The sequence below is a fragment of the Thunnus albacares genome, chromosome 7 (genome assembly GCF_914725855.1).
Source record: "Thunnus albacares chromosome 7, fThuAlb1.1, whole genome shotgun sequence".
NCBI classification, from domain to species: Eukaryota; Metazoa; Chordata; class Actinopteri; order Scombriformes; family Scombridae; genus Thunnus; species Thunnus albacares.
The window spans coordinates 505567-523752 of record NC_058112.1 but is presented as its reverse complement, the minus strand read 5'-3'; the positions used below and the strand labels follow the sequence as shown (position 1 = coordinate 523752).

At 39.5% G+C, this 18186-nt stretch overlaps 1 protein-coding gene across 2 annotated transcripts in view; it reads right to left on the bottom strand.

Annotated features, from left to right (window-relative positions):
- The window catches only part of LOC122985498 (anoctamin-1-like), a 153603-nt gene that overhangs the window by 120152 nt on the left and 15265 nt on the right, over nucleotides 1-18186 (bottom strand). For both annotated transcript variants that reach the window (XM_044356209.1, XM_044356210.1), the window contains exon 4: nucleotides 7308-7459. In XM_044356209.1, the coding sequence (XP_044212144.1) occupies nucleotides 7308-7459 (152 nt within the window). The remainder of the gene's footprint in view (nucleotides 1-7307; nucleotides 7460-18186) is intronic.

The window sequence follows — 18186 nt, the reverse complement described above, 5'->3', positions numbered from 1 at the left end:
AGAATTTTATCGACACTACTACCCCCATTGATCTACTCTTATTCATCCTGTCCTCTGTCATTCTTTCTCTGTTTGATAATGTGGAGTCACTGCCTGGCAGGTAGAACTTGTAGAGGGAAAAGGACTGGTTCGAGAGTGGAAGGTGCCATCTCAGCCAGAAAGTCTACAAGAATTTGCGAAGTTTTAAAATACATGGCTAACTGGGCTTAACAGTCTACAAGTGTTCTGTAGCTAAAACATACTGATGGTAAATGGGAGACTGTGGGCTAGTTTATATGTTTTCAAAATTACTCTTATTGGCTTTTTACTCACAAAGGATTAATTGCACTTACTTATTAATCACAACATTAAAAAAAATACTCTGGGTTCTTACAGATTTAGAACCGGTACCATTTCAGAGCAGAGTTTTAGGGGACGTCAAATATTAGTGAACTGAGCAGAGATTAAAAGGCTAACGCTCATATTTTAAGGTCTGTTATACTCATGGACGTGAGGTACTCGGGAAGTAGGTATGCTTAGGGGGCTGCAGCAACCCCTGCTATCAGGAGGTAAGCCTATGTAAATGGTGGGATAGTGGATGCAGGTCATTGATGAGATGAGGGTTGTGGAGACGGGGGAACATGGAAGATAGGAAGATGGGCAGTTTTTTTTTTTTTTTTTGCAAAGTGACACATTTGCTTAAAGCTCATCAACATGCTCATCAATAAGAACACATCAAGATGTCTTGGAGGAGTTTTTAAGTGTCCCATTAAATCAAAATAGGTTAACCAAAGAGTACAGACACTGATCAAGAGCCAAGTTCAATATAGCCATCTAGACTGGAAGTCCACAGTGTTACTGTCCCTGTAAGGTAATGTTGATATGGTTCTGATTTTAATTACCGTGTAGTGATCACTTATAGGCCATTGGTGCAATATGGCATATTTCGTTCATATGGAGCTCTTGATTATAAATGGCTGAAGGTTTTTTTAAATAAATATTTTTATTTGCAGTTATGTCATATTCCAACAAATGTGCTACATTGTTGTACTAGAGTCCATATTTGACAGAACTAAATTTTCCATACAAGGCAACTGAACAAATAATAACAAAAGAAAGAACCTAGCAGGAGTATCAAATAAAGCATGCTGCAAGCAGCATTGGTCAGGACCTCACACTCTAGCCTGTCGGGATCAGATCATTTTGCTTTTTAAAAATGAGGGATAATTATAACAAGTGTGGTGTGCTTTTATTTTGAAAGATTGATTGACAGGATGAGAACTTTCTGCAGGGTGAGACATGTCTGTCTTGCTCACACCTGTGTCATCAAAATTATGCAAGTTTTGGGCCCATTCACTTGAATTTCAATTAGTAAATTGAAAAGTCCTGATGAGTTTGTGTGTAAAATAAATTATTTTCCTAATTTTCATCAAGTCTATTTTTAGAAAAGGACAGACTTTTAACCCACATGACCTGGTGAAAGTTTGATTTGAATGGAGAGTGTGAGCGAACCTACACCTTTTTGAACATTTACTGCTTCCACATAGTTTTAGATACAGACTTCATTTGAACTTCAAATGAGTCACGAGACTTTGACCTACAAATCTTGAATTTACATGTTTTTTTTATCTTTTATTGTTTTTGAGTTGTTGGAGTGTGAGTTTTGAAGTCTTTTCTTGCTCCTCCTGTGATTTTATAATGAGTGTGTATTGCGGAATGTTTCACAGCACTGAGGGAGTGACATCACCAGGAGCAGTTGGAGAGCAGGATTTTAGAGAACACTTCTTGTGAAATCTCCTCATAAATCCCATGACTTTGGCCAAATCTTACATTAAAAATCATTTTCTAGTAGGAAATTTCGTGGTGAATCCATTGATACAGGTTTGAAAGTGGTCAGACTTATAATTTAGACATCAGAAGCCTCTGTCTGACACAAAGTTCATGCCCATAGATTGCCTCCCCATTGTTTTATATTGTAAGATGTGATGTGGCCCTTTCAGGGCTTATTAAATCCAAACCGTTATTGTTAGTTATTACAAAGTTTTTAACAACTTTTTTTCAGCACGATGTCATAAGTCATGTATCAAGTTTGAAGCTGATACCATTAACGGATTTAATTGGATTTAGTTCAGGGGTGTCAGTGTATAATTTGTAGGTCTTGATGAGACAAATAATAATAGGAACAATAATTCCTACGGGCCGTGGCGGCCATTTTTGTTACATAGGTGGCGCTGGGGAGCGCACATTAGGGGTTAATTTTTACATTTTATCAAATTTTTCACCAGACCTGATGTGCCTGCCAAATTTGGTGAGTTTTTGAGCATGTTTAGGGGGTCAAATTTAGGGTTTAAGTCCCGTAATAATAAAGAAAGAAAGAAAGGAAGAAAGAACGAAACAAACAAACAAACACACGAAAAACAATAGGGTCCTCGCCCTTAGGATATTGTCTTCTGACTTTTGGGCTCGGCCCCTAATAAATAAATAACAGACTCGATACGAACACACACACGTGTACTGGGCATACTAGTTAGCTTACATATGTCATGTACATGTCACAACCAGTGTCTGATCCTTCAGTAAGCCAGAATTAAGCTCAGTCTAGGGGGATCCACCGTGTCTCCCACAGGTTGCCAAATCTTAAAGGAATATTCTGATTCATTTCAACCTGATATATTTCCCATATATTGTGGCTCTATGTGTCATGCTAATTTTACTCTCTCCAGCTCCATGACCGAGATTTGGGTGATTCACAAAAAGACGTTTATTGCAAACAGTGACGGACATTGTGGGAAACTACTGAGATTCCTGCATCTTTCCAAATAAACATAATTTTTACATGAATTGCTTCAAAAGTTTGTTTCTGAGTCTGAACAAAAGTAAACACAGAAACTAGCTGTCTGTAGCAGCCATTATGACTGACCGTATAGAGATCTGTATCCAGAGCAGCTTGCCGGCTAACCAAACCACTCTGCATATTCATCTACGCAGGTTGGTTTGTTTACGTTGGAAGCTGTGGATAGCTCAGAATCAGTTACTGCTAATGATGGGCAAAAATTAACAAACAAATCTTTTTGAACAAATCTTTTTAGTGTCCGGTATGTACCGGGTCAGCCTGTTGAACGTACCGAGTGCTCATGAATCCTGGACTTTTCCCTCTCATACCGCCCACACACCCACTCACTGTTATCGTAGGGTACTGCTCACACTGCCTGCTATAGTGGTGCAGTTGCTCAAAACATGAATGAGCACCAAATGAGAATATCAGTGAGTGACTCGAATCGAGACAGCCTGGCAGCTACTCACTGAACAAGATCAAATGAACCGTTCTCTCGAACTAGGACGTGAACTATGAGTGAACAAGAAGCGATTTATTTGGACTCGAATCTTGACAGGTGGCAGGTTAAATTGAACGAGACTGAACAAACTACTGCTCTCTCGAACTAGGTCTGCTACCTGTCCCTCAAAAAGACCGACAGATCGTTGGTCAGTGTAACATCACATTTCTGTAACATCTTATTGAGCTTATATAGCCTACCTACATACAAGTGGGATGCTGAATCAATGCATTTAAATTAACATTTTATCTTAATGTATATGATGACTGGTAATGCACTGAAGAGAAATATTGTGGGGCAGGCAGAACTAGCTGTCAAATGTGCATGTACTATAACTAAGTGTCACAGAGAAACTGACAGCATATTTTGCAAAAAGTATCAAAACGTGAAAGGTTCGATACATTTACATGTATCAACTCGAAGGAACTGATACTGTGAAAAGAATGGGTCCGCCCATTACTATTTCCTGCTAAAGAAGTAACTTAGTAGATGGAATAAAATGGTTCCTGCTTGCAAGTTCCCAAATTGCAAGGATAAAATGACAAGATACACACTGTGCAGCATTAATGGACTATACCGCTGGACAATAGAGACTTAGGGCCCTATCTTACACCTGGCATAAAGCAGCACCAAGCGCGACACAAGTTTCTTTGCTAGTTTAAGACTGATGCAGTCGTCGTTTTCCTGTCCAGCACGTTGTTTAAATAGCAAATGCACTTGCACCCATCAGAGCGCCCATGGGCCTGTTGGTCTCAAAATGAGGTGTGGTCAGGTGCATTATTGGCGCTTTGCTGTCTTGAGGCAGCAGAGTGCGATTGCACTATTGACCAACAAAAACCTGGTCTGAAGTCAATGGCGCAGTGTTTCAGTGTTATTTTAAGGGCGCATTATCAAGATAGTAATATGCGCCTACATAAGAGGGTGCACAACATACACTCTGCTTGTTACACACACAGGACGTGCAGCAGTGCACAAACATGCAAAAGATTACAAATAAAAGGATTACAGTGTGAAAGACTATTATTGTGTACATCAACAAAACCAAAGCCTTTCTTACTACTTGGCAAATGCGCCATCATAATAGCAATCCACCAAGGTGCAAGCGTACCTGGCTTTTAAAGGAAATGGGAGATGACACTCTGATTGGTTTATTGCATGTTATGCCGAAAACACACCCATGAGTAATTAGGAGACTATGGACAACCCCTTTGAACCATGCGCCTGGTGCATCGACCATTTTTTCCCCCTTTAAAATAGCAAAAGTAGATTTAGACACACCCTGAATGCACTTACTCTCAGACGGCACTTCCCCAGTTATACACGGAGTGTAGAGAGACTGTTGAAAAGGAGCTGCAAAGTGTGTCATTCTTCGCTACCACATCGGACTTGTGGTCAAGTTGCACATCTGAACCATATATGAGCCTCACTGCCCACTTCATTGATCGAGATCGGAATTTAAAAACCAAATGTCTTCAGGTATGCCTATTTTTCTGAAGACCATACAGGCAAAGTCATCGCTTTGGGACTGACAGAAGCACTTGCATCCTGGGGACTGAGTGAAGACAAACAAGTCTGCATCACAACAGACAGTGGGACGAACATAGTGAAGAGTACATCACTCAACAACTGGACACAGCTGCCTTGCTTTGGGCATGTACTCAGATATTGGTAAGTTGGTCAGGAGAAATATATACAATTACAATCATATACAAATGTAATATATATGATATATAGTAGTTTAGTAGTATTTTAGTAGTTTTTGTTTTTAGGTTTAGTAATTCTAAGTGTAGTAGTTTTTCAGAATTTGAGCTTTATCTCTGCACAGAAATCTTAAATTAATTAAGTTTAACTTGTCTATTTATCTTTTATTCCTCAGAGAGAGCAGGAAAAGAGGGTGGAGCGAGCAGTGGGGATATGTAAGAAAGTGGTGGCTGCCTTCACTTTCTCCTGAAAGAAGAAGAGAGACATGGCGATTGCTCAGGAGGAGCATCACCTACCCCAACACAAGCTGGTGACAGAGTCGCCCACCAGGTGGGGTTACGTGAGAGAATGAATGGAAGGGTGTTAGAGCAGTACAAGGCTATCTCTCAGGTACTCAGTGCAGATAAGAAGACCAGGCACTTGGTTCCCACCTGGCAGGACATGGATGTGATGGAGTCCATGCATGAGGCCTTAAATCCACTAGAATTCACTGAATACCACTTGGTGGATCCACGCCTCAAAGTACAACACATCAAGCCAGAAAAGATCAATGCCATCAAAATGAGAGCAGTGAGATGCTAGAGGAAATCCACCAAGACCCATCCACTTCAGTCAGAACAGAGGAAGCAGGAGAAGAAGAGGGAGAAGCAGCTGCAATGCTGCCCTCTCAAGAAACAGAGAAAGTCATTGGGCAGTTTCTTTAAGAAATCACACACCAGCAGCACAGGACTCAGCAATAAAGAGACAGTGGAAAAGGAACTTGACAATTACCTGCTGGCACCAGATGCAGACAGAAATCGACCACTTGCAGTGGTGGAAGATACACGGGAGAAATTTCTCAAGAGTAAGCTGCCTGGCAAAGCATTATTTGTGCATCCCTGCAACCAGCACCCCCTCTGAGAGAGTTTTTAGCACAAGGGGTAATATTGTGACCTACGACAGGGCAACTTTAAAATCTGAGGCAGTAGACAGACCTGACTTTCTTGCTTTCAACCTGTAGTAGGGTAATGTCTGGTCCAAAACATTGACAGCAATGAGAAACAGTACTGCACTAATGGGAATGTCTTGTGCCTTTCTTTTTCTTTTGCATTGGAGCATAAGCTGACCACAATTAAGTGAATGTTTTTGTTTATGTTCTCCTTTGTTTATATTTGAAAGCTGCTTGAATTTGTACTGAGGATATATACAGAATGTTTTTTAGTTTTTTGTCTGTTTATTTGTGGGGGTTTTTCCCAACAATTTAAAACAGTTTGAATATATACAAAGGATACAATGAAGTAGTTGTTTTTTTATAGATTTTATTTTGTATTAATACCTACTTTATTTATTTGGAACTGACCAAAGAATTTAGTTTGTGTTCTCCTGTAAAACCTCGAAGCTCTTGACTGGTCAGAATTTAGACTTTTTTATTTTGTATTACCTATTTTATTTATTTGTAATTGACCAAAGACTTTAGTTTTTACATTTTGTTTATGTTCTCCTTTAACACTTGAGGCCTCTGAGCGGTCAGAATTAAGATTTTAGTTTATTATATGATCATTTTATTTATTTGAAATACAGTTCTACAATGTTCTACAATACATTTGTCATGTTTAACTTCTGACAGAAAATAAATAACATTTTAACCAATATTAACCTTGTTATGTCTTCACATCTCATGTAGGAGTAAAAAAGAACCTTTAAACTTGACAGAAATAGTTATTTGATTTATATCGTGATATTGATATCGACTTATATGACAAAAATTATCCTGATAAGATTTTGTTCCATATTGCCCAGCCCTAGCCAGGACTGAGACAGTTTCAGCTTAAACTGCTGCCAATATATCTGTGTGCATAGTGTCCCTCTGGCGTCCACCTTACATACTCTTGAACATGGCTTCCTCCTCCTTGCTTGTCTTGTACCTATTGGTGAGAAACACTCCAGGTCTTTTAACCCGGCCCTGTGCTCCTGGTGTTGTCCTTTGGGTGGGTGGCTGCATCAGACAGGTGTCCTTCAGTTTTGGACACTTGCTTGCTTTCTTTGCCCTTGGCCCTGTTGGACTCCATTAGGTCACTGTACTCAAGGTGCCATCACGCTTATGTTATCTTACTTAGGGGTGCAGTTTACTGTTTTTTTTGTACCCCAATGAGTATGCCATTCCTCACTCTAGTGTGCCTCTCCTTCACTCAGGATACACTCAAACACTGTTTTTGCTAGACAATGGACACATTAGCTTAATTCTTCTTTAATGTTGTGTGGCCTGTAAATCATGTTAGGCTACAAAAGTTATTATCTAACTGGTGTACTTACAGGTGTTGTTTTTCCCTGGAGAATGTGTGTGAAAGGTGTTTGATGTTCTCAGGTTGGTGTTCCTCAACATGGGGATGGAGAGGGTCCAGAACTTTACTAACTAGAGAGCAGATCTTCTCCACAACACTGCTTGACTGCTTGACTTCATATACCTAGAAATCCCCCAAATACACACACACACACACACACACACACACACATACACACAATCAAAGTTACTATATATATATATTGCATTTCTAAAACACCCCTTTTGCGTATCACTTCTCAACATAAAAAGATCTTGCACATATCTGAGCTGTGCAATATTCAGTTATTAGGGCAGGCTGACAGCACACACAGCACACCCCCCCAAAGTTCTAGCAGGACTTCAGGGACTGCAATGGTCTCTGCCTCACTGAAACATGGTTTACACCTGCAGTAGTACCAGTAATACCAGTACAGTACCAGATCATGATAAACAGTTGCCTGGGTTCTCATGACATCACACAAGACGGGGGGCTCAGGGAAAAACAGGGGCAGTGGGGTCAGTATTATGGTGAACATGAAGTGGTGCGGCATGAAGAACATTAGCTGGCTCTCGGACCTCAGCTTGCATATCCCGGAGTACCTAGCAATTCAGTTTTATATATTTAATTTATTTTTAACTCAAAACCATGATCACATGGTGTGGAGAACAAACAGAACATGCAATAATAACAAAACAATAGCACATGGCATGGCTTAAGCACAACAAATGTTACTTAAACAAAGGAAGGACATTCTTCAAAAAGGCACCTAATTCACAAACTTTTGGCTTGTCTGATTGTAATAACGAAATTAATTTCAACATAGATGGGCAGTTTAAATAGTACTTTGGCCAGTACCTTTCTCTGTATTACATCGTGCTTACATTCTGACATTCAAACAAAATATATCTATCTACCTGACGGTTGTCATTACAAAAGTTGCAGATCCTTTGGTTTCTATCCAGCTCATTATATCTTTCAATGACCTTTTGGAATTCTGGTGTTGTATTTTTGGTTTCATACAATATACTTCTCCAATATAAGCTCTTGTTTAAATCTACATAAAGATCACTTTAAAGATCACTTTGCCACTCCTGCATGAACTGATCATTTAATTGAATTTTTTTTTTTTTATATATTAAAGTGTTAATGAATAAACTATCTTATGAAGGAGCTTCTTACACTGGATCATAGACAACTGTGCTGACTACTGAGCTAAACCAAGTACATCACCATCATGCAGACAAACCTCTGCTTATTTATGTGCCCATAACACAGCAAGAGCACAGCGTGTAATGTGTGGAGAAGAACTTCAACAGCGATTATTGCTTTGCACTTTTCATTTATTGACTATTTTTCACAACCTAACTTTGTGGAAAGGAGAAGGGGAACAACAGGTTATGGAGAGTCCCTTGGGAGCACTCTGCGCTTGTCAGTAGCTCAGTCCTATCTCTGGGGAACACCTCCGGGAGTGATGTCCAAATAAGGAAATGTGCATCATGTAGCAGGTGAATGTGACTCCCCTTGTTGGAACCTACTTACAGATGTAACAGCAGAGCAGAGGAAAGAGACTGAGATAGCGATGTAACTGACCTGCACGCTGATATTTGACATGTTTTTTTTTTCCCCCCGAATACAAATAATTTTTAAAATATTTGTATGAAACAAATATTCATAAAAAAACCCCACTATTTGTGCTTCGCCGAATAATATATTTGTATTCGGGCACACCCCTAGTATCACAATGGGTGGTCCTACAAATCCACGGCCCTCCACTCCCTGAGCAACTGCTGTTCTACTTTTATATTTTTACATCATTATATCAGCTGTTTCTACATTTTTGTTTCTATATATCCACATTTTTACAACAGCTGTTTTGTTTCTTCTATTTATGGATTGGTTTTACTTTTATTGTTTGGTTTTGTAAAGGAACAGGAATTGCTTTCCAGATTTTGTCATACCCTTTTCTTGAAATAGTAATTTTGTACTTACTGGTAAACTCATCAAAGGATAATAAGAGTCTGTCTGAATTTAGTAAGTCATACACAAATGTTAAACCTTTGTCATACAATTTAGCTTTATAAATTGATTTTCTATTTATGGTAATAACAATAAGGAATTGTGTGGTGAAAAGCTGTGGGTAAATATCATTTTTCCATAAAGTAGTGCTTGTTTGTGGAAGTTAGACAGTTTTACAGGAATTTAAGACACCTAAAAATCACATTTAAGCAAGAAATCAATCCCGCCAACATTATTAAATATTTTGTTAGGGATATGGTACCATATAGATTGAGTTTGAGAAATACATTCATTTAACCGTTTGACTCTGAAAGCCGCAATTAGAGCTTTGAATTCCATGGCTCTCAATCCCCCATTAATGTAATCCCTGACTAAATGTGATTTGTGTAAATAATGACTTTTGTTTCTCCATATGAACTTAAAAAATATGGAGTTAGATGACTTTATCACTTTTGGTGAAGTGTACAAAGAGTGACAATAATAGATAAACCTTGATAAACCTTCAGCTTTAGACAAAAGAATTTGACCCAATATAGATAAGTCTCACTTGAACCAATGAATTGAAGACTTTTGAACACCTCTCAACCTGAGAATAACATTTAAATCTTCTCTACAGATTTTTTGTTATTACTAAACCAAGGTATTTTATCTCTTCTATAACTGATATATTGGCTATGCTACTCAGATCACTGCTATGAAGAGTCATAAGTTCACATTTTCTAAGGTTCATAGTCAGACCTGATGCTTTGCAGAAAAGACTGATCTTATCAATTGCTTTTGTAACCTTTTTTTTTTTTTTTTAAACAGTGGTGTATCATCAGAAAATTGACTAATTATAAATTCTTTTCACAGTATTTCAATACCATGAATATCTGGGGAGTTTTTAAGGAATATCACAATCAATTCTGCAGCTAGAATAAATAATAAAGGACTAATCGGGCATGCTTGCCATATTCCCTGGTTAATTAGGAGTCTATTTGAAAAGTCATGGCAAATAGACACACTACTGTTAATATCATTGTAAAACATATGAATTATGTTACAAAAGTTTGTTCCAAAACCAAACATTTCCAAAGTTTTAAATAAAAAGGGGTGTTCCAAGGTAACAAAGGCTTTAAAAAATCTAAGAATAAAATAAAGTTATCATGAGGAATCAGTGATATTTAATCAAGAAGATCTAGGATTAATCGAGTATGATTATGAATATGTCTCCCTTTGAGAAATTCAGATTGTGTTTCATCAATTATCATACTTAGCCCTTTTTTAAGCTTGTAATCTACACATAGTAGGATAATGGGTCTCCAATTGTCTAAGGATAATTTGTCTTTGTTCGGTTTAGGTATAAGTGTAATTATGCCTTGTTTCATGGTAGGTGATAAAATAGAATTGTTTATACACTCTTTAAAGGCATCATAGATCAGTTCTCTAATTTCAGTCCAGAAGTGTTTGAAGAACTCTGTTGTGAGGCCATCTGGGCCCGGTGACTTTCCATTAGGCATCTGTGAAATGGTAGTGCCCAGCTCAGCTATGGAAATTTCAGCTTCTGTTAGAATTCTCGTCTCACCTAGCAGTGCAAAGGCCCTATTGGATCTGAAGGAATTATTATTAGGGCCCGAGCACTGACCAGCGCGAAGCCCTCTTGTATCCAAAGGAATTATTATTATTAGGGCCCGAGCACTGAGCGGTGCGAAGGCCCTCTTGTAATTGAAGGAATTCTTCTCTATTATTAGGGCCCGAGCACCTAGTGGTGCGAAGGCCCTATTGTAATTCAAGGAATTATTACTCAACAGTGCCTCCTTGAAAATTTCAAAAGTGAAGCCCTGCCTTCCAGATTAACGTAGAAAAACGAAATTCACAGGGCATATGTATCATGTCCAGACGCACAAAAAAGCCTCTGGAGTCATATGCTAAATCCAACAGGAAGTCAGCCATTTTGAATTAACTGTGCGATTTTTGCTCTGTTTTTGCCATTTGCAGGCGTTGTAATTTAACAAACTCCTCCTAGAGATTTGAACCTACCTTCTTCAAACTTGGTTGGCTTCATCTTAAGACCTTTATGATCAAAAGTTATCAAAATCATGAGTTTTCATGGAACATCCCTGACCTGGCGTGCCAGTCAATTTGCATGTCTCGCCATGGAACAGGAAACTGTTGTAACTCCACTGGACTTTGTCCATTCTGCCCCAAATTTCACAAGCTTGATTGGAGTCCAGAGCTGAACACATCGGCATGTCAATATTGAGTCATACTCATAGCGCCACCTACTGGCAACAGGAAGTCAGCGCTATGTGACAAACTACATCTGATCCACATGGAATTTACAAGTTGTGGTCTACACAAGATATATGGCAAATTGATATAATTAGTGGGTGCGCTCTAGCACCACATAGTTGACACAGGAAGTGGTATTTAACTCCATTGTGCAACATCAGATATTCATCACACTGCATATGCATGTCAGGCAACCTTCACTAAATTTATTGCTGGATGAATGATGCACTTGTGTAGCACTGTCTGCTGGCAACAGGAAGCAAGCCTTATGTGACAAATTTCCTTTGATTTACATGAAATTTAAAGTGTGTGCTGTACATTTGATATACATCAAAATATAGGCTTTTTCCATTGCCACTTTTGGCTACAGTGACTCAAACCATGCCATGTTGATTTGCGTTTACAAAGTGAAATTTGTCTATCCATCATTTTACAGCTTAGACTTTGACCATTAGTCATAGCCATGATGTATACAACCCGCTGCTATTTGAGTCAAGACAAGCACCTCATCAGTTAAAAGACACACTGTATAGGTGATGGGCATGGGTGTGGCAGAATGGCTTGACAGCGCCCTCTACAATATTTCAACGAAGCAGCCCCTGCGCCACGTTAAGCCTACATGGACAAAAGTCGGTACACACATGTATCATGCCAGGGTGCACAAAAAAGTGTCCTGGACCCATAACTTAAACCCAACAGGAAGTCGGCCATTTTGAATTTAGTAGTACATTTTGGCGTTTTTGCATGTTTATATTTTAATGAACTTCTGCCGCAGAATTCATCATAAGAACTTCAAAATCAGCGTGTGTCATCTAGACTAGCTTGTGATCAAAAGTTATTAAAAGATTTAGGTATCTTTGAAGTGCGTGGCCGTGGCGTAGTGTTGAGTCTTGATGTTTTGCCATGACAGAGGAAATTGCTATAACTTAAGTGTAAATGCTCCAATCTGCACCAAACTTCACATGTTTGATAAGAGTCCCAGCCTGAATACATCTACGTGACAATATTCCATCAGTGTTGTAAACTGGCTCAATAACACCCCCTCCGAAATTTCAACGAAGCAGCCCCTGTTGCATGTCAAACCTACATGTATGAAAATTGGTATCAACATGTATCATACCAGGGCACACAAAAAAGTCTCTTGGACCCATAGCTTAAACCCAACAGGAAGTCGACCATTTTGAATTTACTGTTCAGTTTTTGTGATTTTCATGCCTGGTATTTTAGTGAACTCCTACAGAATTCATCATAACAACTTCAAAATCAGTGTGTGTCATCTATACTAGTTTATGATCAAAAGTTATCAAAATCTTGAGTTTTCGCTGAACGCCATTGCTGTGGCGACGCAGCAAACTTTGACGTTTTGCCATGAAGCAGGAATTTGCTGTAGCTTGAATGTACATCATCCAACCTGCACCAAATTTCTCATGCTTGATAAGAATCCTGTCTTGAACACATCTACATGTCAGTATTGAGTCATAGTCAAGGGGACTTCCCATGATGCACTGAGCTCCTCTCTCCTCCTCTCCATCTGTATGCATTCATGTAACATCAATGCATGTCACTAACTTTGCTTCTTCCCCGGAGTTTTTTGTGCTTTCTCATCTCACAGGAAAAGCTGAGTCCCGGGCCGAACCTTCGCGGTCCTTCACAGTCCTGATGGCATCCTTCCCTGGCTGTTGCTGCTCGTGCTTGTTGTTGTTGTTGTTGTGATTTTTTTCTTCTGTCCCCCCTCCCCCTTTCCCTCTCTCTTTCTCTCTCTCAACCCAACCGGTCAAAGCAGATGGCCGCCCACCAAGAGCCGGGGTCTGCTTGAGGTTTCTACCCATTAAAGGGGAGTTTTTCCTTACCGCTGTCGCCAAGTGCTTGCTCATGGGGGAATTGTTGGGTCTCTGTATATTAAAGAGTACGGTCTTGACCTGCTCTATGTGAAAAGTGCCTTGAGATGACTTCTGTTGTGATATGGCGCTATATAAATAAAAATTGATTGATTGATTGATTGATAGTCATAACACCACCTACTGACAACAGGACGTCAGCCTTATATGACAAACATCATCTGATTCACATGAAATTTTCAAGGTGTGGTCTACAGTTGATATACAGCAACATGATGTATACTTAATGGGTGTTCTCTTGCACCACATAGCACAACTCCTTCATGCAATGTTCGATAAGAGTCTCGTCCTGAACACATCTGCAATTCTGCAATAAAAGCCTTTGAATGCACTGCACTCCGACGTGCGCAAGGGTGCAAAGGCCTGATCATCACTGCTTGCAGCTTTAATTTACTTATTACCTTTTTGGCCTGTGTATTTTTTTCAGATTCTTTCTGATCAATTCTATTCACCGTCCTCAATCCATCTTGCCCTTGAACGAATAAAAGCACCTTTTGGCTTTTCTGTGTAAAGGTCATCTCATTTTGACTACAGCTGATGGAGTTTGAGGTTATCATCACTATTCAGATGAGTTTAGTTAGTAGTTTGGTAGTTCATTTTGGATATAATATCCACCTGTTTTTTCTTCTTAAATTGGCCAGTTTTTTTCCTTCCTGAATGCCAGTTTTCCTAACATTATATTTGAGCCATTCCCATTTATTCATGGGGGGATAAATCACCTTGTAGCTTGACCTTATTGATTAAGGATAAAATCTTTTTACAAAATGAACTGCTTTTCAGTAAGTTATAATTAAATTTCCGGTGGAATATCCTTGGTTGTGTTAAACTGTCCATTGGGCGAAATAGATAAAGTAATAACACAATGATCAGTAAGGGGAGAAGGGCAAATATCACAGTCAGAGGACATTTCAACAAAATTACTTGTTATTAACGACAAATTGAATCTAGAGCATTGAGTCTGCCCTGTGTTGTTCCTCCTTGTGTGTTGCTTTTTTCCTGGATTCATTTTATGCCATATATCAACAAGGTCAAGATATTTGGAAAAATCAGAAATCAAAGGGTTAAATGAGTGAGTGTTGAACTGAGTAGGAATTCTGTCTTGCCATTCATGAAGGAACCAGATTAAAGTCACCTGCAATAATAGCTTTGTCTGTTCAGTATACATTGCAGTATACAAACTGCACAAACCTGCGGAGGTGCACTGCAATGCCTGATAAAGGCTTTAGCCTTGTCAAGCTCCTTCTTCCCTTCAAGATAATAAAATCCAAAATATGTCCAAATGATTGCCTTCATTGCCGATGGGGCAGGTTGTATTTGGTTTTCTGACAAGTACTCCATTGCTCGCGGTCTCTCCATGACACACACTGGAGTTGGGTCTGGGTGAAAACTGGCGCAGCATCATTGCGCCATCTATGGGATTTAGTGAGCTAACTCATGTCAGGTTTTTTGTGCACCCCACTTCACAGTATCATCAACAGCAACAACCAGACTCACGGTCCGTTAACTTCACAACAAACAGCACTGAGGCTGAAAATAACATGCTTTTTAATAGCCTATCTCTGCCCAAACTTAAGCCTCTTACTTGTGTCGCTTAAGGAAGCGTAGGGCGTATTTCAGTCCATCTTTCTGGGCCAGCTTAGTTCCTCAGCTTGGATGCTGACGGGGCAGTCCTCTCGCTCTGTTGGCGTGTCCACAGCAGCTGATCCGCAGTGGCGTTGCAGGTGACACAGCGGAGTTGACTCAGTTAAAGACAAGCGGGGCACAATGGTTATCCTTTGTCTTTCTTCTGCAGGAAAGGTGGAAGAGCACTGGGTTGCACAGCAGTTTTCTTTGGATCCAGTAACATGCTCGGTTGAACACAAAGAAAATTTCTACATGTACAGTGAGGTTGAGATGGTGCAGCCTTGTTACAGTTTAACGTGCATATAGGAGTTACTTCCTCATAGCCGTGGAAACAGCTGGAAGGAGCAACCACTGCTGGAAGCACAGTTCAGAGAGCGCCTCCGATGTTTATACTCTCAGTGATGTCACGGCCGAGATGAGGAAATCTCTGGGAATTTCCATCAGGTCTTGTCAAATTGGAGCTGAGAGTTTTACTCTGCTGGATTTCACACCTCGGTGTGAGTTGAGCAGAGCATGAAGTCTGTTTGGAGTTCTTTTGTTGGACTTGGTGCCTCTCTTTGTTATCGGGCTTTAAAACACAGATGCTCTTGAAGATAAGGGTCATCACATAGAAAGAAAAAACAAACTTCAGGCACTCATGCTTGGAGCAGGAATAAAAAACTCTAGGATTAAGTTAAAAAGCCTTATTCAACATGGCTACTTGCAATAAAAAATGGTCGAAACCGGTTGTTTTTTTTTTTTTTTTGCAAGTATCCATGTTGAATAAAGGCTTTTTAACTTAATCCTAGAGTTTTTCATTCCTGCTCCATGTATGAGTGCCTGAATTTTGTGTTTTCTTTCTAATAAGATTGCCATTGTGATTTCTACATAAAAGTGATTATTCAGAGACCGACATGTTAAATTGCGATCAGATTAATGTAAAGGGGTGCATGTCTTACAGGGGTTATAGGCCCAAGTAATGGGTAGGGCAGTGAACAGAACTCCCCATACACAGCCAGCATTTGCAGTCAGGTGCTGGTCAGTCGCAGAAACATCTTAGGAAAAGGTCAAAATTAACCACTAAACACTGAAATTACATTACTGTGACTTTATTATTATTTATTACTGTGCTGAGCAAACCAGAAGAAGCTACAGGCAAAATGTATTGTTTGCTCATAATAAAGCCACACTAAAGTCATTTGAGTGTGCGGTGGTTAATTTTGATCTTCACCCAATGGGTAGGGCAATTAGGGTATTAGTTTAAACCTTAATGTTTGGAAATTTGACTGGGAATGCAATTCCTTACTGTAATGTACTGTACAGTCAGCATAATCAGTTGATTCAGTTGTTGTTTCACATGTAATTTGAAACATTATCTTGATCTGAAATGGAATGGGTAGCAGCACAGGGCTCAGGAGGGATAACTTGATAATTTTAAGGCTCAGGAGTCTTGTCAATGTGTTCAAAGAGTGTACATAGTATGACGTGGCTCTTTAAAGCAATACAGATGTACAGAATAGATATCTTGTGGCTCTTAAGTCTCTGACTTTTTGGCTGCACCTGCGGGAGGAGATTGACAGAATGGAGCAGAGAGGGATGGGAACCAGCACCAGACCAGTTTCAACCCATCCAGCTGTCTCCAGTGACAGCTGTGTCCCTCAGGACAGCTCAGCTGCCAATCATGCTCTCACTCTGCTCCTACTGTCAAACCAGGTCGCTGCTCAATTCTCATTATCTCATAATAATTTGTAAATTTCTAACCTTCAAGAGAAATTAAAATGTAGCGATATCATGCTACACCATTACTTACTTACTTGGTTGGATTAAATGTCTAGGAGGAGTTCGTTCAAATACAACGCCTAGAAATGGCAACAGGTGCGCAAAAATCACAAAGTAAATTCAAAATGAATGACTTCCTTTTGGACTTAGGGTATGGCTCCAAGAGGCTTTTTTGTGCGTGTGGACATGATACATGTACCTACCAGATTTCTTTCATGTACGTCAAATTAATTTAATTAATTTTAATTGGAAATTCTCTAGGGTTCGTCCTCGAGTCATTTTGCCCCACCCAAACCGAAAACCCAGACAACTAAATACACCCTGTCTGATGCGTGTGCAAAGTTTTGTGAGCTTTCAAGCATCCCTAGGCCCTCAAAAACAGCTTCCTGTTTCATGGTGAATATGTGGCCATGGCAACAGCTTTTGATGAAAACTCAAAAGCTTCACTATTTAGCATCATCAATGTCTTATGACTTAGCTGACCAAATTTGAGGTGGATCTGTTTAACCTCCTAGGAGTTGTTAGTAAAACCATGGGGCCTATAACTTCCTGTTGCCAGTAGGTGGCACTATTACTATCGTTCAATATAGGCCTGTATATATCTTCAGACAGGGACTCTTCTCAAACATGTGAAATCTGGGAAAGATCTGACCATGTGGAGTCGAGTTAGTTTGTTTTGCAATGGCAAAACATCGAATTCGCTGTGTTGCTACAGCAACGGTGTTCAGTGAAAACTCACAATCTTCACAATATAGCATCACCTGTAACATGTAACTTCCTGTTGCCAGTAGGTGGTGCTATGACTATGACTCAATATTGACACACAGATGTGTTAAGGTCAGAACCCTTATGAAGCATAAGGTTACAACTTCCTATTTCATGGTGTTACACTGAAATTTGTCGCTTCACCGGCAATGGTGTTCAGTGAAAACTCAAGAATTTGATAACTTTTCATGACAAAGGTCGTTAGATGACAATGACCAAATCTGAAGCTGGTGGGCTTAAATCTTTGGGAGTTTGTTACAATACAACACCTGGAAATGGCAAAATCTGCACGAAAATTGAAATGAAATTCAAAATGGCAGACTTTCTGTTGAATTTAGGGTATGGCTGGATGAGGCTTTTTGTGCATCTGGACAAGATACATGTGTCTACCAAATTTCATTCATCTAAGTTGATTTTGATTGAGGGGCTTCAAATTTGAAATTTTGTAAGTGGCGCTATGGAGCCATTTTGCCATGCCCATGCCAAAGACCCATAAAATATTTAATTTTTCACCACTTCTGATGAATGTGCAAAGTT